Source organism: Oncorhynchus kisutch, linkage group LG6 (assembly GCF_002021735.2).
Source record: "Oncorhynchus kisutch isolate 150728-3 linkage group LG6, Okis_V2, whole genome shotgun sequence".
Taxonomy (NCBI): Eukaryota; Metazoa; Chordata; class Actinopteri; order Salmoniformes; family Salmonidae; genus Oncorhynchus; species Oncorhynchus kisutch.
The window spans coordinates 81327213-81350342 of NC_034179.2; the positions used below are offsets into that span (position 1 = coordinate 81327213).

Below are 23130 nucleotides of genomic sequence, written 5' to 3' on the forward strand. Positions count from 1 at the left end.
GTACATACAGGACCTGAGTTCGAGGCTGGGGCCGACAGGTAAACAAAATGAGGTACCATGTTATTGAAACAGTCCAGGGGGCATCAGCTGTGTAGCCGAGTGATCATAGGGTAAAAAGAGCAGCAATAAGTGAGTCACGGTGTCATTTGGTAGTCACTACTACGCTAGACGAGCAGGGGACAAAGCGTTCAGAAAAACTAGCGGGCCGGGGCTAGTAGATGATTCTTCGGCGACATCGTAACAGAATAGCTTGTTGAGACCACATCAGGCAACCACGTCTGCAGTCCAGCCGTGATGGATTGGCGGGGCTCCGTGTTGACAATAATGGGTCCACGCCAATTGGCAAAGAAGGTATTGTAGCCCTAGAATTAGCTGGTATATGGGCCTACCTCGAGGCTAGCTCAAAGCTAGCTGGTGCCTTCTTCGGGGCAGAGGCGTTAGCTAACAGTAGCCACTCGTTTGCAGCTAGCTAGCTGCGATGGTCCGGTGTAATGATCCAGAGCAGCAGGAATCCGGTGATGTGGTAGAGAGAAGCAGACCGATATGCTCTGGGTTGATATCGTGCTGTGCAGACTGGCAGGTATTGTACGAGCTAAGGCTGGCTGGTGACCGAGAAAAAGGTGAAGACCGCTAGCCGTGGCTAACAAAGACTTGTAGCTAGTTAGCTGGCTAGTTCCTGATGGAAGTTCCAGTTGTAAGGAATCAAAATAGCAGATCTGTACCACATTGGGTGAGGCGGGTTGCAGGAAAGTATATTTAGTTTGTAGATAGAAAGTGAGATTAATATATAGAGTGGGGCAAAAAAGTATTTAGTCAGCCACTAATTGTGCAAGTTCTCCCACTTAAAAAGATGAGAGGCCTGTAATTTTCCTCATAGGTCCACTTCAACTATGACAGACAAAATGAGAAGAAAAAAAATCCAGAAAGTCACATTGTAGGATTTTTAATGAATTTATTTGCAAATTATGGTGGAAAATAAGTATTTGGTCTATTACAAAAGTTTCTCAATACTTTGTTATATACCCTTTGTTGGCAATGACAGAGGTCAAACGTTTTCTGTAAGTCTTCACAAGGTTTTCACACTGTTGCTGGTATTTTGGCCCATTCCTCCATGCAGATCTCCTCTAGAGCAGTGATGTTTTAGGCCTGTTGCTGGGCGCCACGGACTTTCAACTCCCTCCAAAGATTTTCTATGGGGTTGAGATCTGGAGACTGGCTAGGCCACTCCAGGACCTTGAAATGCTTCTTACGAAGCCACTCCTTCGTTGCCCGGGCGGTGTGTTTGGGATCATTGTCATGCTGAAAGACCCAGCCACGTTTCATCTTCAATGCCCTTGCTGATGGAAGGAGGTTTTCACTCGAAATCTCACGATACATGGCTCCATTCATTCTTTCCTTTACACGGATCAGTCGTCCTGGTCCCTTTGCAGAAAAACAGCCCCAAAGCATGATGTTTCCACCCCATGCTTCACAGTAAGTATGGTGTTCTTTGGATGCAACTCAGCATTCTTTGTCCTCCAAACACGACGAGTTTAGTTTTTACCAAAAAGTTATATTTTGGTTTCATCTGACCATATGACATTCTCCCAATCTTCTTCTGGATCATCCAAATGCTCTCTAGCAAACTTCAGACAGGCCTGGACATGTACTGGCTTAAGCAGGGGGACACGTCTGGCACTGCAGGATTTGAGTCCCTGGCGGCGTAGTGTGTTACTGATGGTAGGCTTTGTTACTTTGGTCCCAGCTCTCTGCAGGTCATTCACTAGGTCCCCCCGTGTGGTTCTGGGATTTTTGCTAACCGTTCTTGTGATCATTTTGACCCCACGGGGTGAGATCTTGCGTGGAGCCCCAGATCGAGGGAGATTATCAGTGGTCTGTATGTCTTCCATTTCCTAATAATTGCTCCCACAGTTGATTTCTTCAAACCAAGTTGCTTACCTATTGCAGATTCAGTCTTCCCAGCCTGGTGCAGGTCTACAATTGTGTTTCTGGTGTCCTTTGACAGCTCTTTGGTCTTGGCTAAGGTGGAGTTTGGAGTGTGACTGTTTGAGGTTGTGAACAGGTGTCTTTTATACTGATAAGTTCAAACAGGTGTCATTAATACAGGTAACGAGTGGAGGACAGAGGAGCCTCTTAAAGAAGAAGTTACAGGTCTGTGAGAGCCAGAAATCTTGCTTGTTTGTAGGTGACCAAATACTTATTTTCCACCATAATTTGCAAATAAATTCATAAAAAATCCTACAATGTGACTTTCTGGATTTTTTTTCTTCTCATTTTGTCTTGCATAGTTGAAGTGTACCTATGATGAAAATTACAGGCCTCTCTCGTCTTTTTAAGTGCGTAAACTTGCACAATTGGTGGCTGACTAAATACTTTTTTGCCCAACTGTATGAAAAAGACTGGCTATTTACACTGGATAAGACACTGGATAAGACAAAGACAAACACATACGTCCTACTGCTACGCCATCTTGGTCAGACACTTTGGGACTATGTCATTATTGGACTAATGTGTCTGGTTGCCTATTTTGGGATGTCTGTTTTTTCTGATTGTCTTAACTCACCACCACTAATAAGCTGAGTTTCTCAGCAATTTTTTCAACAGCAAGTCAATTAAGTATATATATATTGTTTTACATCCATTGTGAATGATAATAGTTCCTCACAGTATTTGAAAAATCTTTCCAACACTCTCCCCCTAGATAATCACCAGGCCTTGGTGTGAAAGAGCAAAATGTCATGCCCTGAGCATCCCACATACCCAGTGGAAACGCCAGAAAATACCTGAAGACCTTTCCCTTTGCCAAAAACAACTGTGTCTGTCCCGAGCTCACTGGAGCGGAAACTGTGATGGCCCAGAAAAGGCTCGTTGATTCACTGCCAGTGACAGCATTGGGCCAGACCTGGTTTATTGATTTGATGCAATGTAGGCTTCACTAGTGGTAGCTCAAATCAAGACAGATAGAAAGGGAGGCAGACAGGCAGTGGGAAGATAGATGAAATTGAAAGAACCTTGCATTTTAATCAGGACATTTTCAGTTTTTGTCAGCTTTATGTATATTACTTAGTTGACAGTGTAAAATATTATCTATAATATCTCATAGTTCCATGTGCTCATTTATTTAGCCGCCAGTGTGAATCAGTGTGTTCATATGGCAGAGGCTGGTGCTCTCCCATTAGTGGAATTTTAACTTTTTTTGAAAAATTTATCAAACTTGAAGGTGTACAAAGGTTAAATAAAACACCCAAAATGTAATGGAAATCATCTACATGTATTTTGTGTGTTCAGTGGAAGTGTAAGTGGAAACGATTGCAAAAACTGCTCCAGATCATTTGATATCCACAAGGGAGAAAGAATAGAATATGGAGGGTGGGAGAGGGTCAGACCCCGAATGAACTTAAACGGTCTATCGTACAGCAGAGCGTGTCCAACTCCAAACTAACCACACTGAATAGATAGGAGCATATCATGAGCGCACAGCTGAGAGCTCTCCATGCAAAATAGGTCCCATATATACATATTCCATGTTTTGTTCTCTCTCTCCCCTACCCCAATCCCATGATCATTTATATCAACAATGCAACGGAAAAAATAGTTTCATCGTTTTTATTGCAGCGTTACCATCTCACCGCCAGGGGGTACTGTACCATCTCCAGTACCTCTACATCCCATGGCTATGGATAAAACAGGGTGATTGTTTCAATAATCTCAAGCAGGATGGCAATAGAATATAACAGGTCCTGTTATTGGTCAGGAGGCCTGCTCATGGGACCTGGCTCTTGTAGCCGTAGTTGAGTTCTGCCCCTCCACTAAGCAGCAGGTCTATCCCAGTGCAGAACGTAGCATCAGCAGCCAGGTACAGAGCAGCCAACCCACTCTCAGCTTCTGTCCCCATTCGACCAAGCAGCTGTTGGAGATTAGGAAGAATGTTAAAGATGAGGCATCAGGTTCATCAAGACGAGAGATGCAAATGAAATTAGGAAGTCTCTACCAACCCTCCCTTTTCAATGCATTCTGAAATATGTCACTGCAACAGATCTTATATTTCATCGTATATCTTGTATTGGCTCCTGTGAAGTGAGCACTTGCCTGAGCGTTCTCTCCCTCTTTAATGGTAGCTAAGGTATCTGCAGTCTGTCCAGCCAGCTCCTCCCACAGAGGTGTCATCACATTACCAGGGGAGATGCTACAAGATAATACACATTTAGACTGCAGCAAACAGCTAGAGATAAGAGAAAAAGTGGAAAAATACAAAAGTATTTTTAAAACAGGACAGACAAAAGGGCAAGAGAAAAAAAGAAGTAGAACATCCTAAAAGTGTATAAATGGAGACGGATGCCAGTTCTACTCACCAGTTGACTCTCACTTGGTACCGACTCTCATCCACAGCCATGGCTTTTGTCATGGCAATGATCGCCCCCTTGTGGAGGAAAAGAGACATTACCCCTGTTAGGCCTACTTCTCCAAGCCTCAAACAGTGGAATAAAGTACTGCATACGGTTATCTAGATTTTTAGTTCACCTTAGTGGCTACATATGGTGCTGCATTTTTCTGACCAATGGAGCCCACCAGACTGGACAAGTTAATGATGTTCCCCTGGCGCTGTCGCAGGTGGGGCAGGGCATACTGAGGAGGGGAGATCCCGTGATGACGTAAAACATAAGGTATATAATAACCCATTATTAAGGCTCATACATGCTTATAACAAGTAATAAAGCATCATACCTGAAGGCTTTCAGTAAAGGAAATATAATGAGAGAATTATTTACTTTGGAGGCCAGGAAGTAACTGATGAGGTTAAGATTCAAAAGATCTCTGAACTCATCTGCAGTAGTGTCATCTGTGGGTTTATGAGGTGGGTCTGAAAGGGGATGAAAGTGAGGGAACTCAATGAATACAGCATAAACACTAACCAAATGTCTATGGAGTATGTGAATTGTAGAAGAGGGGGAAGAAACATGCCTTTCATATCCACAAAAAAAAGTGTTAAGTGGTACAAAAATGTATGCAGATCTTTAAAAAAACGATGAAAACCAGTATAGCATTAAAAATACATCCGCGTTCCGACTTGCACCTTTGTCAGGAGGTGATCGGTTTGATGGTGCAAAGCGTATATGTATAGACTTTACCGTCCGTCCCCTCGCCCAGACTTGGGCGTGAACCAGGGACGCGTCAACAGTCACCCTCGCAGCATCGTTACTCATCTCTCCACAAAAGCCGCGGCCCTTGCAGAGCAAGAGGAACCACTACTTCCAAGGTCTCAGAGCAAGTGATGTCATTGATTGAAACGCCACTAGCGTGCACCACCGCTAACTAGCTAGCAATTTCACATCGGCTACATATACACGAAGTACAAAACATTAGGAACACCTGCCCTTTCCACATCAGACAGACTGGGTGAATACAGGTGAAAGCTATGATCCCTTATTGATGTCACTTCAATCAGTGTAGATGAAGGGGAGGAGACAGGTTAAATACGTATTTTTAAGCCTTGAGACAATTGAGACATGGATTGTGTGTGTGCCATGCAGAGGGTGAATGGGGCAAGACAAAATATTTAACTTCCTTTAAACAGAGTATGGTAGTAGGTGCCAGGCGCACCGGTTTGTGTCAAGAACTGCAAAATTGCTGTGTTTTTCACCATAAATAGTTTCCTGTGTGTATCAAGTATGGTCCACCACCCAAATGACATCCAGCCAACTCTGGGAAGCATTAGAGTCAACATGGGCCATTATCCCTGTGGAACGCTTTCGACTCCTTGTAGAGTCCAGGCTGTTCTGGGGGCAAAAGGAGGGGTGCAACTCAATATTAGGAAGGTGTTCTTAATGTTTTGTACACTCAGTGTATGTGTTTTTAATGCTTGAATATGCCTGTTTAAATAATGGCTTGCCAGGGCCGTGTCATCGCTGTGTTACTACAGATCCTGGTTATATACCGGGCTGTGTCGCAGCCAGTCGCGCCTGGGAGACCCATGAGGCGACGCACAATTGGCCCAGCGTCGTCCGGGTTACGGGAGGGTTTGGCCGGCCGGGATGTCCTTGTCACATCGCGCTCTAGCGACTCCTGTGGCAGGCCGGGTGCATGCACACTGACAGTTGTTTGGTGTTTCCTCCGACACATTGGTGCAGCTGGCTTCCCAGTTAAGCGTGCATTGTGTCAAGAAGCAGTACGGCTTGGCGGGGTTGTTTTTCGGGACAATGGGACAAGACTGTAACTACCAAATTGGATATGACAAATTTGGGGAGAAAAAGGGGGTAAAAAAAGTATATATATATAAGAATAAAAAGAAGTGCCTGGATGTGGATTGGTATACCAACTAGCTGATTTGTGGATATATATATCATGATTTGTGTATATATAATTTCCTTTCTTTCCTTAACAACATCAATTCTCATACAAAATGATAACAGATACTCACGCCACCCAGCATTGTTGACCAGACAGTCTATTTGACCATAATGCTCCACTGTCACTGAAATCAACCTCTGCAGAGAGAATATCATACGTTGAGTTGACTGCACACTGTGTAAGACGTTTATAATTGCTATCTCCAGGTATGTGGACCTATGATCCCATTACCTATGTACCTACCTAACTTGCTACATAGAGCCTAAGCTGAAAAACCAGCTAGACACACCACTAAAATAACATAGAAACATACACACATCCCTCAGTCAAACACACAAAACAGGTTATAGCAATGTCACTACTGTTCACAAGAACCAGGATCTGGACACTGAATGATGATTGGATGTGTAGAAAAAAAAGAAGTCGCTCTGGATGAGAACATCTGCTAAATTACCTAAATGTAAAACATTATGGAAAGCTTCCGTCTTGCAGTGTTAGTCTGACCACTAATACATTTTAATTGTCTGATGAGGCTTCATCTATCTGTCCACTCCAATATATATATATATACACAGTTGAACATACACTTAGGTTGGAGTCATTAAAACTAGTTTTTCAACCACTCCACAAATTTCTTGTTAACAAACTATAGTTTTGGCAAGTGGGTTAGGACATCTACTTTGTGCATGACACAAGTAATTTTTCCAACAATTGTTTACAGACAGATTATTTCACTGTATCACAATTCCAGTGAGTCAGAAGTTTATATACACTAAGTTGACTGTACCTTTAAACAGCATGGAAAATTCCTGGAAATGATGTCATCGCTTTAGAAGCTTCTGATTGACTCAAATGATGTCAATTAGCCTATTGGAGGTGTACCTGTGGATGTATTTCAAGGCCTACTTTCAAATTCAGTGCCTTTTTGCTTGACATCACGGGAAAATCAAAAGAAATCAGCCAAGACCTTAGAAAATAAATTGTAGACCTCCACAAGTCTGGTTCATCGTTGGGAGCATTTTCCAAACACCTGAAGGTACCACGTTCATATGTACAAACAACAGTACCCAAGTATAACACCATGGGACCACGCAGCCGTCATACCGCTCAGCAAGGAGACGCGTTCTGTCTCCTAGAGATGAACGAACTTTGGTGTGAAAAGTACAAATCAATCCCAGAACAACAGCAAAGGACCTTGTGAAGATGCTGGAGGAAACAGGTACAAAAGTATTTAAATCCACAGTAAAACGAGTCCTATACCGACATAACCTAAAAGACCGATCAGCAAGGAAGAAGCCACTGCTCCAAAACCACCATAAAAAAGACAGACTACTGTTTGCAACTGCACATGGGGACATAGATCGGAATTTTGGATAAATGTCCTTTGGTCTGATGAAACAAAAATAGAACGGTTTGGTCATAATGACCATCGTTATGTTTGGAGGAAAAAGGGGGAGGCTTGCAAGCCGAAGAACACCATCCCAACCGTGATGCACAGGGGTGGCAGCATCATGTTGTGGGGATGCTTTGCTGCAGGAGGGACTGATGCACTTCACAAAATAGATGGCATCATGAGGATGGAAAATTATGTGGATATATTGAAGCAACATCTCAAGACATCAGTCAGGAAGTTAAAGCTTGGTCGCAAATGGGTCTTCCAAATGGACAATGACCCCAAGCATACCTACAAAGTTGTGGCAAAATGGCTTAAGGACAACAAAGTCAAGGTGTTGGAGTGGCCATCACAAAGCCCTGACCTCAATCCTATAGAACATTTCTGGGCAGAACTGAAAAAGTATGTGCGAGTAAGGAGTCCAACAAACCTGACTCAGTTACACCAGCTCTGTCAGGAGGAATGGGCCAAAATTCACCCAACTTACTGTGGGAAGTAATTTTTACTAGGATTTTTACTAGGAAATAAATTCACCCAACTTACTGTGGGAAGTAATTTTTACTAGGATTAAATGTCAGTAATTGTGAAAAACTTACCTTAAATGTATTTGGCTAAGGTGTATGTAAACTTTCGACTTCAACTGTATATATATACTTTTTTTTAAACGAATTAATAAATGTATGTCAGCACAGACCTCAATGCCTGAGAGAACTCAGTCTGGGAGGCAAGCACAAAAAACAGGGGAAGAAAACAGGAAACCAGGGCACAGGAAACACAAAGCTTCCAACTGGACCAACTGGGCCTTTAATAGTGATTTCTAAGCAGTTTATAAGCAGACCTTCAAATGAGGAGCAAGGGGCTTGCTAGAGCTGTGAGTAAACTAACTCAGTGGAGAAGAGTCCTTTCACAGACAGGGAAAATACAACAAAGACTAAAGATAGGTGGAGTGTAGATTATAATACAAAATGTTACAGTAAGCATTCTGATAAACCACAGGTCATGTGAGGAATGAGATACATTGAGGAATGAGGATATAAACTCTGTTGAAATGTTGTGCATATGAGTGATCATTTGACTCTCATTTCACTGCCCTATAAGATAAGTCATTGCCCAGAAGCCCTACCTTGATGTCCTCCTCTTTGGAGATGTCACAAGGTACAAATTTGCATGACCCTGGCCCTGCCCTGTTCAGCTCGGCCTCTAGAGCCTGTCCTGCTGCCACTGTAAAAAATAATAATATATATATAAATAATAAGAATACAGTAAACTTATGAATATGCAATGTAAAGATGATTTAGAGAGGGATTTTTTTAATGATTCATAAAGTCATCAACAATGGATTACTGATGAATGAATATTCTGTGAAAACATTATTGATACATGTGTGGTGATTCTGATGGTTTCTTGTAACTGATGGCTTCTACGGTTGTGGCTAAATGGATAGGATAACTAACGCAGCAGGTTAGGAGAATTAATGTAGCAGGTTAGGAGAATTAATGCAGCAGGTTAGGATAATTAACGTAGCAAGTTCGGGGAAAAAGTTTAAGGTTAGGCTTAGCTACAATCCTACAGTTGTCACCAACACAACTCGAACATGCAACTTTTGGTACGTAGCTGTACTCCATCTAGCCACAACCGTAGAAGCCACCAGTTCCACCACACATGCAATGGTATACTTTAATCTGAGCAAAAAAATCTAATAAACGTGCAGACACTCACCCCCTCTTGCACAGAAGACAACTTTGGCCCCATTCTCCACTGGGGGAAAAAAAAATAGCACATTATTGTATCCCCAGTACCTCACTCTGCTCAAATCTCAACAAACTAACTTCAAATCAACAACTTTGATTCTTACCGAATACTTTGACAATCCCTCTACCAATCCCTTTGGACCCGCCGGTCACAATGACAACTTTGTCTCCGTAACGCAAAGTACTGCCTGACATGTTCACTAGAGCCAAACCGTCACGGGTGATGATTTCAGTGATGATACGTTCGCAAAGAACCGCCACTACCTGGTTGACTGTGTTGGTCGAATGCCGCAAACAAAGTGACTTGCCCTCTTTCCAAGCTACACTTTTTATTCTATTTCTTTACATGCAGCAAAATATATAATTGCATCCCTCCCGTTGTCTTTTTGCCTTTTACATTTATACGTTAACTTTCTCTTCCCTCCTCCAAGTTCCTCAAAAATCATGGGTTTTGTTGTCGTCTGTGAAGACAGGTGAGCGGTTTTGTGGGACTTGTAGTTTTAAGCTCCATGCAAATTCTAACGGACATCCTGGTGCTGCAACCTGCTGTGTCAACATGCATACCGGTTTCTCAGTCTATGTATGAGGCATATTCTGAAATGGAAAAAATAAACCATTACATTCATCAATTAACCAAGAAGCCAATGGGATGGTTTTTGCAATTGTTTAATGCATAATTTAAAAAAAATATTTAAATGCTTCACTGCTCACTTTCCTGTAAAATCCACCTCATGTCAGTGTTATAACTGTTATACATTTGACATGTTTTTCCCACCTTCCAACTCGCACACGTCTCTAAATAGTTAACTCAAATATGAATTCTTATTCTACATTTACATTTGAATCATTTAGCTTACAATCTTATCCATAGCGATTTACTGGAGCAATTAGGGCCTTGCTCAAGGGCACATCAACAGATTTTTTTACCTAGTCGCCTCGGGATTCAAACCAGCCAACTTTCGGTTACTGGCTCAACGTTCTCAACTGCTAGGCTATGTGCCGCCCCATGTAACCTTTTTCTGGCCCAGAAATAATGCTGTTGACATCTTACAGTGGTCACTATATGTCACTTACATTTTTGTTGACACAACACCTGTGAGTCATTACCTGCCTGACACGTGTGCACCATACCCTATACTATACCATACACTAAGCCAACTGAATAAAGGCTTACGAAAGGATCATCAGAAAAGGAGTGTCATGGCTTTTTGTTGTAGGCTTTCAGTTTACTGTTTGGTCTCATAACATGTGTTAACATGTTTGTAAATGTGACTTGGGCCCTACATTTGTCCTAACCACACCTCACCAGGAAATGCATTGGCTCTGCTACATAACTCATTTATGGCCCTGAGTGTTTCCTGGTAAGGTGACATGGTCAGAAAAACACAGGGCCCTAGTCAGGAGTATTATAAATACTGAAGCCAGGATGGAACTTCAAAATACATTCTCACTGGGAGTTTATGGGTGTTCATTTGGGTCTCGTGAGGACATCAGTACATGTGTTGAGGATGGTGTTTGTGTTTTTGTGTGTTTGTTTATGACAGGGAGAGAGGGGGAAAATGAAGACTTTAAGAGAGAGGCAGGGGGCTGACATTAGGGGGTGGGGGTATGAAGAGGACTTTAAAAGAGAGGCAGGGGGCTGACATTAGGGGGTGGGGGTATGAAGAGGACTTTAAGAGGGAGGCAGGGGGCTGACATTAGGGGGTGGGGGTATGAAGAGGACTTTAAGAGAGAGGCAGGGGGCTGACATTAGGGGTGGGGGTATGAAGAGGACTTTAAGAGAGAGGCAGGGTGCTGATATTAGGGGTGGGGGTATGAAGAGGACTTTAAGAGAGAGGCATGGGGCTGACATTAGGGGGTGGGGGTATGAAGAGGACTTTAAAAGAGAGGCAGGGGGCTGACATTAGGGGGTGGGGGTATGAAGAGGACTTTAAGAGAGAGGCATGGGGCTGACATTAGGAGTGGGGGTATGAAGAGGACTTTAAGAGAGAGGCAGGGGGCTGACATTAGGGGTGGGGGTATGAAGAGGGCTTTAAGAGAGAGGCATGGGGCTGACATTAGGGGTGGGGGTATGAAGAGGCCTTTAAGAGAGAGGCAGGGGGCTGACATTAGGGGTTGGGGGTATGAAGAGGACTTTAAAAGAGAGGCAGGGGGCTGACATTAGGGGTTGGGGGTATGAAGAGGACTTTAAGAGAGAGGCATGGGGCTGACATTAGGGGGTGGGGGTATGAAGAGGACTTTAAGAGAGAGGCATGGGGCTGACATTAGGGGTGGGGGTATGAAGAGGACTTTAAGAGAGAGGCAGGGGGCTGACATTAGGGGTGGGGGTATGAAGAGGACTTTAAGAGAGAGGCATGGGGCTGACATTAGGGGGTGGGGGTATGAAGAGGACTTTAAGAGAGAGGCAGGGGGCTGACATTAGGGGTGGGGGTATGAAGAGGACTTTAAGAGAGAGGCAGGGGGCTGACATTAGGGGTTGGGGGTATGAAGAGGTCTTTAAGAGAGAGGCATGGGGCTGACATTAGGGGTGGGGGTATGAAGAGGACTTTAAGAGAGAGGCATGGGGCTGACATTAGGGGGTGGGGGTATGAAGAGGACTTTAAGAGAGAGGCATGGGGCTGACATTAGGGGGTGGGGGTATGAAGAGGACTTTAAGAGAGAGGCATGGGGCTGACATTAGGGGGTGGGGGTATGAAGAGGACACCATGCTGAGGTTGTAGAGAGAAGGCAGTGGATTGAATTTCGACCTGACAGCATTCTCCAGAGAAATAGTAGGCATGAGAGAGAGCAAAGGGGAGAGACTGAAGGCTGTGACCTACAAACAAGCTTAACTATCTTCACTTCACCCAGGGTGGGGTATCAGCAGACAGATTAACACTACCCCTGAAGGAGCCATGGTGCAGACAGACAGACAGCCAGACAGACAGACAGCCAGACAGATACCCTGTGGCGGAGGTACAGTAGTGGAGGCACCGTGATTCTCTTGAGTAATTAGTCTCTTTCAACAGTAGCTGACTGACAGAGGGGTGAGTGGAACAGTGCAGGCTGCTTCTTGTAAATAACACCAATAATATGGTTATTTCACAGCAGCATGCTTGGGCATGGCATGTAACTAGGATGTTTATGAGTAGGACTCTGTGTTATTCTAATAATGACTGTGTTGACTGTAAAGACTAATGTTCTGATTAAAGAAATAGTCATTCTGACCGAACATAAAGGTTAACGGTTCTGATTGAAATAACACCTGTCTAGTTCATGCTTTTATTTCTTATTCTTTACTGTAGATGTAAAATGTGTCTTGCATTCTACCGGTCAAGACTTTCAGAACATCGACTCATTCAAGGGTTTTTCTGTATTTAACTCTTTTCTACATTGTAGAATAATAGTGAAGACATCAACACTATGAATTAACACATATGGAATCATGTAGTAACCAAAAAAGTGTTAAACAAATCAAAATATATTTTGTATTTGAGATTCTTCAAATAGCCACCCTTTGCCTTGATGACAGCTTTGCAAACTATTGGCATTCCCTCACCAGTTTCGCAAGGTAGTCACCTGGAATGCATTTCAATTAACAGGTGTGCCTTCTTAAAAGTTCATTTGTGGAATTTCTTTCCTTCTTAATGTGTTTGAGCCAATCAGTTGTGTTGTGACAAGGTAGGCGGGGTATACAGAAGATAGCCCTATTTGGTAAAAGACCAAGTCCATATTAGGGCAAGATCAGCTCAAATAAGCAAAAGGAAATGACAGTCCATCATTACTTTAAGACATGAAGGCCATTCAGTATGGATCATTTCAAGAACTTTGAAAGTTTCTTCAAGTGCAGTCGCAAAAACCATCAAGCGCTATGATGAAACTGGCTCTCATGAAGATCGCCACAGGAATGGAAGACCCAGAGTTACCTCTGGTGCAGAGGATAAGTTCATTAGAGTTACCAGCCTCAGAAATTGCAGCCCAAATAAATGCTTCACAGAATTCAAGTAACAGACACATCTCAACATCAACTATTCAGAGGAGACTGTGTGAATCAGGTTTTTCAACAGGAAATTTTTATTTTATTTTTGAAATGTAACCTTCATTTAACCAGGGAAGTCAGTTACAATGACCCAACACACCTCCAGGCTGTGTAAGGGCTATTTGACCAAGAAGGAGAGTGATGGAGTGCTACATCAGATGACTCCACAATCCCCCGACCTCAATCAAATTGAGATGGTTGTGGATGAGTCAGACCGCAGAGTGAAGGAAAAGCAGCCAACAAGTGCTCAGCACATGTGGGAACTCCTTCAAGACTGTTGGAAAGGTATTCCATGTGAAGCTGGTTGAGAGAATGCCAAGAGTGTGCAAAGCTGTTATTCTACAATGTAGAAAATAGTAAAAATAAAGAAAAACCCCTGAATGAGTAGGTGTTCTAAAATTCTTGACCGGTAGTGTATTTGCGGGTGAATTGGCGTAAATTACTTAACGCTTACATTTCCATTAAATAATTATGAGTATTAAAATTGCCAATAATGTGAGTTGTTTCTCCTCCCACTTCTTTATCTGCCTTTACCTGATATGTCTCTTCTTCTGCAGTACCTGATATGTTTCTTGATAACTTCAGCAGCGTTGTGCATTTCTCTCTAGAGTAAGGGGACAAACTGTCCTCACAAAGAACTAAATAGAAGCTGAATGACAGACCAAGGAATGGAGAACCATGACAAGGGTGGAGGTGAAGGAGGAGGAGAAGGAGACAAGAAACATCTCCCAGAGGAGGTGAGCGAGAGCGACAAGGAGACCAAGGACCAGCGCAACAAGGCAGAGAAGGGAGAGAAGGAGACAGAGAACAACGGCAGTGAAAAGGAGAGGGTTGAGGGGAAAAGGGAAAGCTGTCGTCGCTCAGGCTCCCTGTGGAGGGGGGGTTGGGCCCTGACGGAGCGGCTAGCCATCAACGTGTCAGGGATGCGGTACGAGACACAGCTCCGCACTCTGGCCCAGTTCCCTGACTCCCTCCTGGGGGACCCTAACCGCAGAATTCGCTACTTTGACCCTCTGCGCAATGAGCTGTTCCTGGACCGTAACCGGAACTGCTTTGATGCCATCCTCTACTTCTACCAGTCTGGCGGGCGGCTGCGGCGGCCTGCCAACGTGCCCCTGGATGTGTTCTTGGATGAGCTGCGCTTCTATGAGCTTGGTGAGGAGATCATGGAACGCTTCAAGGAGGATGAGGGCTTCCCCAAGGAGGAGGTGCCTGCGCTGCCTGAGAACGAGATGCAGAGGAAGGTTTGGATGCTTTTTGAGCACCCAGAATCCTCCTCGGGCGCACGCATCATCGCCATCATCAGCGTCATGGTCATTGTGGTGTCCATCGCCATCTTCTGCTTGGAGACGCTGCCTGACTTCAGGAACGAAAAGGAGCTCCGAGAGGTGAGAGGGGGCTATTGTGGGGCCAGGGACTTGAGGGCCAAACAGAAATGACACACAGGAAAGAGAGAATGAGAGAGAAACAGAGAATAGTAGAAAAGGAAACAAACAAATGGACCAGGAGAAAGGAGAGGCTGCGGGAGATGTGCATAAAGCACATATAGAGGAAGGAGAGGGATGAAGAGAGGGATGAAGAGAGGAATGAAGAGAAGAATAAAGAGAGGAATAAAGAGAGGGATAAAGAGAGGAATAAAGAGAGGGATGAAGAGAGGGATAAAGAGAGGGATAAAGAGAGGGATGAAGAGAGGGATAAAGAGAGGAATGAAGAGAGGAATAAAGAGAGGAATGAAGAGAGGAATAAAGAGAGGGATAAAGAGAGGAATAAAGAGAGGAATGAAGAGAGGAATGAAGAGAGGAATGAAGAGAGGAATAAAGAGAGGGATAAAGAGAGGAATAAAGAGAGGAATGAAGAGAGGAATAAAGAGAGGAATGAAGAGAGGGATAAAGAGAGGAATAAAGAGAGGAATAAAGAGAGGGATAAAGAGAGGAATAAAGAGAGGAATAAAGAGAGGAATGAAGAGAGGGATGAAGAGAGGAATGAAGAGAGGAATAAAGAGAGGAATGAAGAGAGGGATGAAGAGAGGATGAAAGAGAGGAATGAATAGAGGGATAAAGAGAGGAATAAAGAGAGGAATGAAGAGAGGAATGAAGAGAGGGATGAAGAGAGGATGAAAGAGTAAGGAATGCATCTCGACAGGGTGCTAAGAGAACAGAGGTTAGCACATTTGGAGACTGATGATGGGGTGATCGTCAATAGTCAGTGAAGGATGACAATTAGTAAAGGATGACAGTTAGTGAAGGATGACAGTTAGTGGATGACAGTTGGTGAAAGTCAATGACAGATGTCACCCTGTGGAACATAAATACTACATATGTGATGACACAGGCACCTTACAGGGTTAAACACAACATGCGACACACACACCCTCACACACACACACACACACACACACACACATTTCTGAGATTATTTTAGTCATGTCATTAAAATTGAGGGAAAGGAATGGGAAGAGTGGGGGGTGAGGAGAGGGGGAACTAGTGTGGTAGGAAAACAAGAGAAATAGGTTGGAGGAGAGAGAGAATCACAGTTAGGGAACTAGAGAAAGAGGGAGGTTGCAGGTAAGAGCGGGAGAGAAAAAGGGGTGGGACAGAGAGAGATGAGGGGCAGGAAGGGAGGGGTAAATATGGACTGCACAAAGAACATTATGCTTTATTGATGGTATCTCCAGATCACTGTCCATCTGTGTCTCACATTGACTGGTCCTCCATGATCACTGCCAAGACGACTCCGTATGGGAATAGATGGAGTTGATAGGAACATATAAACCTGAGAGAGAGAGAAAGAAGGAGAGAGGGAGAGAGAGAGAAAGAGAAAGAGGGAGAGAGAGAGAGAGGGAGAGAAAGAGTGAGAGAGGGAGAGAGGGAGAGAAAGAGGGAGAGGGAGAGAGTGGTAGAGAAAGAGGGAGAGAGGGAGAAAGAGGGAGAGAGGGAGAGAAAGAGGGAGAGAGAGAGAGAAAGAGGGAGAGAGAGAGAGAGGGAGAGAGGGAAAGAGGGTAAGTGAAAGTGGAGTGCAAAAGAGGAGAGTGGAGAGGAGCCTGTCTCACGTTACTCCTTAGAGATCTAAAGGAGCTATATATAGCGTAAGGACAACCCTAAGAGCACATCAACATGTAAACGTTGGTTCCCATTAATAAACACACTGACTCATACCCACTGAAAGAGGGATGGAAAGAGTAGTACAGAACACCTATTTGATGACTCGCACAAAACAAAATGAACTCCACACGCCAAGTGGCTTACTGACAAGGTTGGCTTAGCTGCTTTTGGATTTTGAGGGATCATGTAAAAGCACAGAACACAAGGTATACGGTGGGTCTTACCGAAGCGCATATACACACACCCAACCTCTCACACTCACTCAGTCACTCACACACACTCACATGATCAGAACATCTGACAGAAGACACATAGCGCTCTGTACAGACTCAAAATGGCAGCATAGGTGGCAGCAACTGAAAATAAATCCTTGTCTTTTACAAGACGACCACCTCCCGTTGCAACGGGAGCTCTAGACACTGCATACAGACATGCTGTATGGTTCTGTGACCATTTGGAATTAGCGGCTAGTTGTTATTCCTTTCTTATTGGGTGACAAAGAGTGAGAATGTCTGTCGGGGCAGTGTGATCATGGCTTTTCAACCTCATAAAGGTGAGGAGAAATGGAACTAAAGTGGGTGACAAATGTGAGGGCAAAAGCATTCCAGGCCTCTACATAGAGACTAACATATGCAGTATATGCCCAAACAAACAACTGCTGTATATGCACCTCACACAGGCACACTCATGCAGGCACACAGACAGGCACTAACACACATCAGTATCATAGACTTTTGCTTCACTACAATTTTATCATAGGCAATAACAATTCTGAGCCATTTCACTCCAATCCGTCTTATGGCTGGACATACCATAAAACCTACATTTGACTGCCTCACTTTGAACCCCGAGACTGCTTCTTAGAAAACATTGTCAGGATGAAATGAAGTGTCAGATTCGTCAGTCAGTCCAGATGCTGTGCTGTAACATTAGCCGTTGTCACATGCAGTCATGCTCTATAATGTTTTTCTTCTGTTTAAATATAGAGACGAAACACATTTGCATCAAGGTCTGTGGAAGGAAAGAGAGAGTGTGATTACACAAGTGAAGTGATGTTAACACAGTATTACAGTTATCACAGTCTTAATTGGACCGTGATGACAGATGCATTTTCCACATGTGCTGAGGAAAGACTCCTCTCTCTCTCCTCCTTCTCATGTTTACTGTAGTCATCATGGTTCTCCCCGACCTCTGTCTAACCTTCCCTCATTACTATTTCTTATCAATTCATTTATGTCCTTCATTACCCTTGTAATGAACACGAGGGGAGTCAGAGAGCTGGTTTCAAGCGCAGGGCGCAGCAGGTGTTTATTGCAAAGGACCACAGGAGGAGGCAGGTAGCTGGGTCCAGGGGCAGGCAGAAGGTCGTACACAGGGGGTCCAACAGGGCAACAGTACAGGCAGGGAAAAGGCTAGGAACGTCGTCCAGGAGATCAGGCAATAGGTTGATAACAGGAAATCCAATAGGCTAAAGTACAGGCAGGGAATAGGCAAAAGGCGTTGTTAGTGAGGCAGGCACAAACTATAATACACGGGAGGAGTACATCACAGGAACACCAGCGCTCTGAAAGACGTGTGTCACAAAACAAACAAAACCTCACAGTGACAGGGTGCAAAGAACTGAACTAAATAGTGTGTGATAATGACATACAGGTGTGTGAACAGGTGATTAGAATCCAGGTGTTTAAGAGTGTGAGTTGGAAGGAGACGTTACAACCCTGTTTGTTATCTCTTGTCTAAACCACGGTCATCCCCCCCTTCACTGTTTTATCTCCCCTTAATCTCTCCTGCTTCATTTCTAACACCACTCACTTTCCCTCTCTCCTTCTCTCCCTCCAGAAATTCACCTACCAGCCCCATCCTACCATCCCCAACATCACCATCCTGGTCCCTCCCACTGGCAGTGCTTTCCATGACCCCTTCTTCCAGGTGGAGACCATATGTATCTTCTGGTTCTCCTTTGAGCTCATTATGCGCTTAGCCAGCTCCCCCAGTAAGCTCCACTTCTTCAAGGACGTGATGAACACTATCGACTTCCTCGCCATCATTCCCTTCTTCGTCACTCTGGGCACAGAGCTGGCCAGGGACAAAACCTCCAACAAGGACCCGGGCATGTCTTTGGCCATCATCAGGGTCATTAGGCTGGTCAGGGTGTTCAGGATCTTCAAGCTGTCGCGTCACTCCAAGGGCCTGCAGATCCTGGGCCAGACTCTGAAGGCCAGCCTGAGAGAACTGGCCCTGCTCATCTTCTTCCTCTTCATCGGAGTCATCCTCTTCTCCAGCGCTGTCTACTTCGCCGAGGCGGACAGCCCCGACACGGTGTTCACCAGCATCCCCGAGGCCTTCTGGTGGGCCGTGGTCTCCATGACGACAGTGGGCTACGGGGACATGTACCCTACGACTCTGGGGGGCAAGCTGGTGGGCTCTATGTGTGCCATCGCTGGTGTGCTCACCATCTCCCTGCCAGTCCCCGTCATTGTGTCCAACTTCAGCTACTTCTATCACCGAGAGACGGAGTGTCTCGAGAAAATCAGTGAGTACACCCACATCAGTACCTCTCTCTGGGAGGGTGAGGATGAGGAGGGAGACAAGGGGGAGGGAGATTACAATCCCCTGTATGTGGGCGACTGCAAGGGAATCTGTAACCCCCTCAATGGGACACTGCTGTCAGGACTGTGTGCGGGGCAGGACGGGTGGGAGAACAAAGGCAACGTGTACCTCAGGGAACCCCTGGTCACTCAGGTGTGAGACAGGATAGATGGATAGACAGAGGATCTGCTGAATACAACCCTGGTATTCTGCCTCTAAGTTAAATAGAGAGAAAGATAAAGGAGGATGGCAAAGTAAAGGAGAAGAGATACAAACTATTTTACTCAAGGACTTACTTGCACTGTCAATGGCTTACACCGTTTACTACAAACAGAACTGATGAGTCCATGGCAGATATTGTGACAGCTTGCTTTTTGCTAATGTCACTGAGAATCGAGTATGATGCCATCATATTGACAATAAAAACAGCTGAAACAGAATGTATATTTATTTATGATATATTTACCAGATTGTAATAACAGTTTATACAGTACATACAACTCTAGCAATTGTAAATGTTGGTGTTTTTAAGACATGGGTGAATTGCAGTGCCATTTTATTTGTTATTGTGTGCTAGCTAGCTAAATGCACAGGGCCGTTTTGAATGTGTGTAGAGGGTTGACTAAGGGCGTTTTTACAATTTTTGTGAACCCAGTGCAGTTTGCAAATTTTTTTGTGCAGCGTGAACACTCTCAAAGAACTCAGACCCCCTCAGAAGAGCCCCCTAAGCAAACCGAACTGAGATCATCTCGAGAGCTGGTCTGAGTTCGGTTCTCTTGAATTCCGAGGTTTGATTCCTTTTTTAGGGCAATGTGAACACAAAGCTCCCCGGGTTCACTTGTCATTATTTCCGCACGACACACGAGGCTACTGCAGCATTGTTTCCCTTGCCGTTACCACTCACATTGGTGCGACAAAAGAGAGAAGTGGATGTGCAGGTTCATGGAAAATAAAGTGATGTTTTTATATTGATTAGCGATTGTCAAGAATCCACAGAAATGTTTAGTTTTTAGTTCAGACTATTTGTTTGCCATATGTGATCTATAGGCTAAGAGAGGTTCATAAACTGTTTATTTGATTGTGGGGTTTGAATAGTGTGAGAAGACAACAACATATTTGGTGAGAATCACAACATAGGGTCCAAAATCAATTCTAGCTCTTAAAAGGGCGGTAGCCTACATTGGGTGTACAATATTCAATTACAGTATTATTTAATCTGCAGTTATTCTTCTGCTATTTATTCTGTAACCAATAATATGTACATGTAGTAGTGTCTTCTGATAAAAATGATTATTTCTCCCCTTTTTTCACTAAATGCAGTCTATTAGCTTTCAAAATGTAAGCAGGTGTATATAGCTGTCCGATAACACGTTTTGATGGAATGTCTTGTCCTGCACTGCACTTTGTAAAACCCTGGAGTGCATTGAGTGAATTTTGGAAAAAGATCTTGGTTCCTTTCTAAACATGGCAATGCAAAGAGGACTCAGACCACAGGATAGGTGAAGTGAACTGACAAAAGAGTTGAGTCCTCATTCAAAGATCAGTTCTTTTAAAGAGGACTATGTGTAAAAACACTCAATGTCCTGATGGGACTGGGCACCGTCTCTGAAAGCTATGGCAGAAATGCTCTGCAGTGATATTGTGGTGACATGGAACACAAAGAGATCAGCCTGGGGGCTGTGGTGCAAACAGAGAGCAGCCCTAAGCGTTGGTCCTGGGCCAGTGGAGAGTTTTCAGTGTGTAATGGAGACAGCTAGGCTGGGCGGCAGGGAAATCTGATCCTGGACCTGTCAGGCTTCCAGCTGACCCTTCCTCCCAATGTCTGTGCAGGGCTAACACTAGTAGATACCACTGGCCTACATACACACTCACCCCACTGGGTAGAAGTACTTTACTGGTCATCCAAAGACACATCCCTGCCCCTGTCCATGTTACCATGGTGCCTCAATTACCTTGCCTAGAATGTGTCTTAACAAAATGCTTTGCACAGTGTTCAGTGTTTATACTGTGCTTTATAAATATGTTCTCATGATCAGAGATTGTGAGCTGCACAGATTGTATAAGAGAGTGGGTTGTGTGTGTATGTGTATATGTGTGTGTGTGTGGTTACCAGTATGTGTTCTATGACTGTGTGTGTGTGTGTGTACCAGTATGTGATTGAGTGCGTGCTTACGTGTGTGTGTGTGTGTGTGTGTGTGTGTGTGTGTGTGTGTGTGTGTGTGTGTGTGTGTGTGTGTGTGTGTGTGTGTGTGTGTGTGTGTGTGTGTGTGTGTGTGTGTTTGTGTGTGTGCAGGTGTGTGTGCAGGTGTGTGTGGTTACCAGTACGTGTTCAATGACTGTGAGCCCTGTTTTATATGTGTGTGTGTGTGTGTGTGTGTGCGCGCGCGCACGTGTGTGTGTGTGTGTGTGTGCGTATGTGTGTGTGTGTGTGTGCGTGTGTGTGTGTGTGTGTGTGCGTGTGTGTGGTTACCAGTATGTGCTCTTTGACTGTAAACCCTGTTTATATTTGTTGTATTTAATAAAGATGGTATTTTATCAGTTATCTAAATTAGTCCGTGTTTTGTTAACAGAGGGGAGATGAGTCAGCAGATGTCCACTTCACCACAAAACAATTATCTAAACAACAACAACCAAAATGTCTAGTCTTTCAAAATGTTGACATAATATGTTAAATGTATGATATTTTTGTTAGGTTTAGATACCATCTGTTTAATTTGGTGAGAGAGCAGATTGGATCATTTGTGTTCCCACTTCACACACACCCCAAAGGATTGAGTTGATTTCCCTCCTTTCAACTATCTCTTTAGTCTCTAGAGGTCAAAGCATTCAGTGCAAATCCTCCTAGTCATCCCAGCTCAGGGACATCATACTGAGGACTCTGTGGTTGCTCCTAGTCATCCCTGCTCAGGGACATCATACTGAGGACTCTGTGGTTGCTCCTAGTCATCCCTGCTCAGGGACATCATACTGAGGACTCTGTGGTTGCTCCTAGTCATCCCAGCTCAGGGACATCATACTGAGGGCTCTGTGGTTGCTCCTAGTCATCCCAGCTCAGGGACATCATACTGAGGACTCTGTGGTTGCTCCTAGTCATCCCAGCTCAGGGACATCATACTGAGGACTCTGTGGTTGCTCCTAGTCATCCCAGCTCAGGGACATCATACTGAGGACTCTGTGGTTGCTCCTAGTCATCCCAGCTCAGGGACATCATACTGAGGACTCTGTGGTTGCTCCTAGTCATCCCAGCTCAGGGACATCATACTGAGGGCTCTGTGGTTGCTCCTAGTCATACCAGCTCAGGGACATCATACTGAGGACTCTGTGGTTGCTCCTAGTCATCCCTGCTCAGGGACATCATACTGAGGACTCTGTGGTTGCTTCTTCTGAGCCATGAAGCCAGAAGAAATATGTACTGTGTATTTTGCAGATTGAAATAACTATGTAAACAATAACGAATTATACAAACAACATCAATTTAATGGGACAACCATACAATAAATTCCCATAAGTACAGTGATTCATGTCTGTAATGCATTCCTTTCTGCAACATTCTTCACCCTCCGCCCTGAAAAAGCCTAGTTGGCAGAAATGGTGAATTGTGCAGGTGGGATTAAATAAACATGCGACAAGTGTGACAGTAATGTAATGGCATCAATAACCATCCTCTACATAGAAATAACATCCACCAGTTCCATACCCTACTCTGCCAGGGAGGACTGAGGAAACTCAGTGACTGTTGCTAAAAGAGAGAAATGCTTCTAAATAAAACTGGAGACAAGCCAGACTGAAGTGAAGTTGAAATGAGTTGATGGGTTTTCAGCAACACTAACGGTTTGAGCAGATGAGTCTCTTCATACCCTCACTGCTTGATGACTGTCCCAATGATTACATACCCTGACCCCCCCCCCCCCCCCCCCCCCCCTCCGGGCT

General features: G+C 44.3%; 2 protein-coding genes across 6 annotated transcripts; one reads left to right on the top strand and one right to left on the bottom strand.

Moving 5' to 3' along the window:
• Window positions 1–3590: 3590 nt before the first annotated feature.
• On the bottom strand, window positions 3591–10063 carry LOC109898703 (17-beta-hydroxysteroid dehydrogenase 14). 4 transcript variants are annotated; one of them, XM_020493800.2, is made up of 9 exons: window positions 9597–10063; window positions 9461–9499; window positions 8865–8962; window positions 6419–6485; window positions 4770–4861; window positions 4522–4626; window positions 4353–4420; window positions 4090–4186; window positions 3593–3907 (listed from the first exon to the last, which is right to left on the bottom strand). In XM_020493800.2, the coding sequence occupies exons 1-9, from the start codon at window positions 9685–9687 to the stop codon at window positions 3764–3766; spliced, it is 801 nt and encodes a 266-aa protein (XP_020349389.1). In that variant the 5' UTR covers window positions 9688–10063; the 3' UTR covers window positions 3593–3763. The 4 variants fall into 4 exon arrangements, with proteins under 4 accessions (XP_031683728.1, XP_020349389.1, XP_020349388.1 ...); XM_020493799.2 differs by having other exon boundaries at window positions 4090–4222; window positions 9597–9966; XM_031827868.1 differs by lacking the exons at window positions 4770–4861; window positions 6419–6485 and having other exon boundaries at window positions 3591–3907; window positions 9597–9929.
• A 2156-nt stretch (window positions 10064–12219) lies between these two features.
• LOC109898697 (potassium voltage-gated channel subfamily A member 1-like) lies at window positions 12220–21362 on the top strand. 2 transcript variants are annotated; one of them, XM_031827870.1, is made up of 3 exons: window positions 12220–12518; window positions 14068–14898; window positions 18451–21362. In XM_031827870.1, the coding sequence occupies exons 2-3, from the start codon at window positions 14164–14166 to the stop codon at window positions 19357–19359; spliced, it is 1644 nt and encodes a 547-aa protein (XP_031683730.1). In that variant the 5' UTR covers window positions 12220–12518; window positions 14068–14163; the 3' UTR covers window positions 19360–21362. The 2 variants fall into 2 exon arrangements, with proteins under 2 accessions (XP_031683730.1, XP_031683732.1); XM_031827872.1 differs by having other exon boundaries at window positions 14121–14898.
• The last annotated feature ends 1768 nt before the right edge of the window (window positions 21363–23130 follow it).

What these genes read in the sequence shown, in the direction of transcription:
- LOC109898703 (XM_020493799.2), bottom strand. Translation starts at nt 9,687, where the DNA reads ATGTCAGGCAGTACTTTGCGTTACGGAGACAAAGTTGTCATTGTGACC. An exon ending in AGGGATTGTCAAAGTATTCG is followed by an intron (nt 9,500 to 9,596) that starts GTAAGAATCAAA and finishes TTTTTCCCCCAG; the next exon opens with TGGAGAATGGGGCCAAAGTT. An exon ending in AAGAGGGAGAGAACGCTCAG is followed by an intron (nt 3,908 to 4,089) that starts GCAAGTGCTCAC and finishes AATCTCCAACAG; the next exon opens with CTGCTTGGTCGAATGGGGAC.
- LOC109898697 (XM_031827870.1), top strand. Translation starts at nt 14,164, where the DNA reads ATGACAGACCAAGGAATGGAGAACCATGACAAGGGTGGAGGTGAAGGA. An exon ending in ACGAAAAGGAGCTCCGAGAG is followed by an intron (nt 14,899 to 18,450) that starts GTGAGAGGGGGC and finishes CTCTCCCTCCAG; the next exon opens with AAATTCACCTACCAGCCCCA.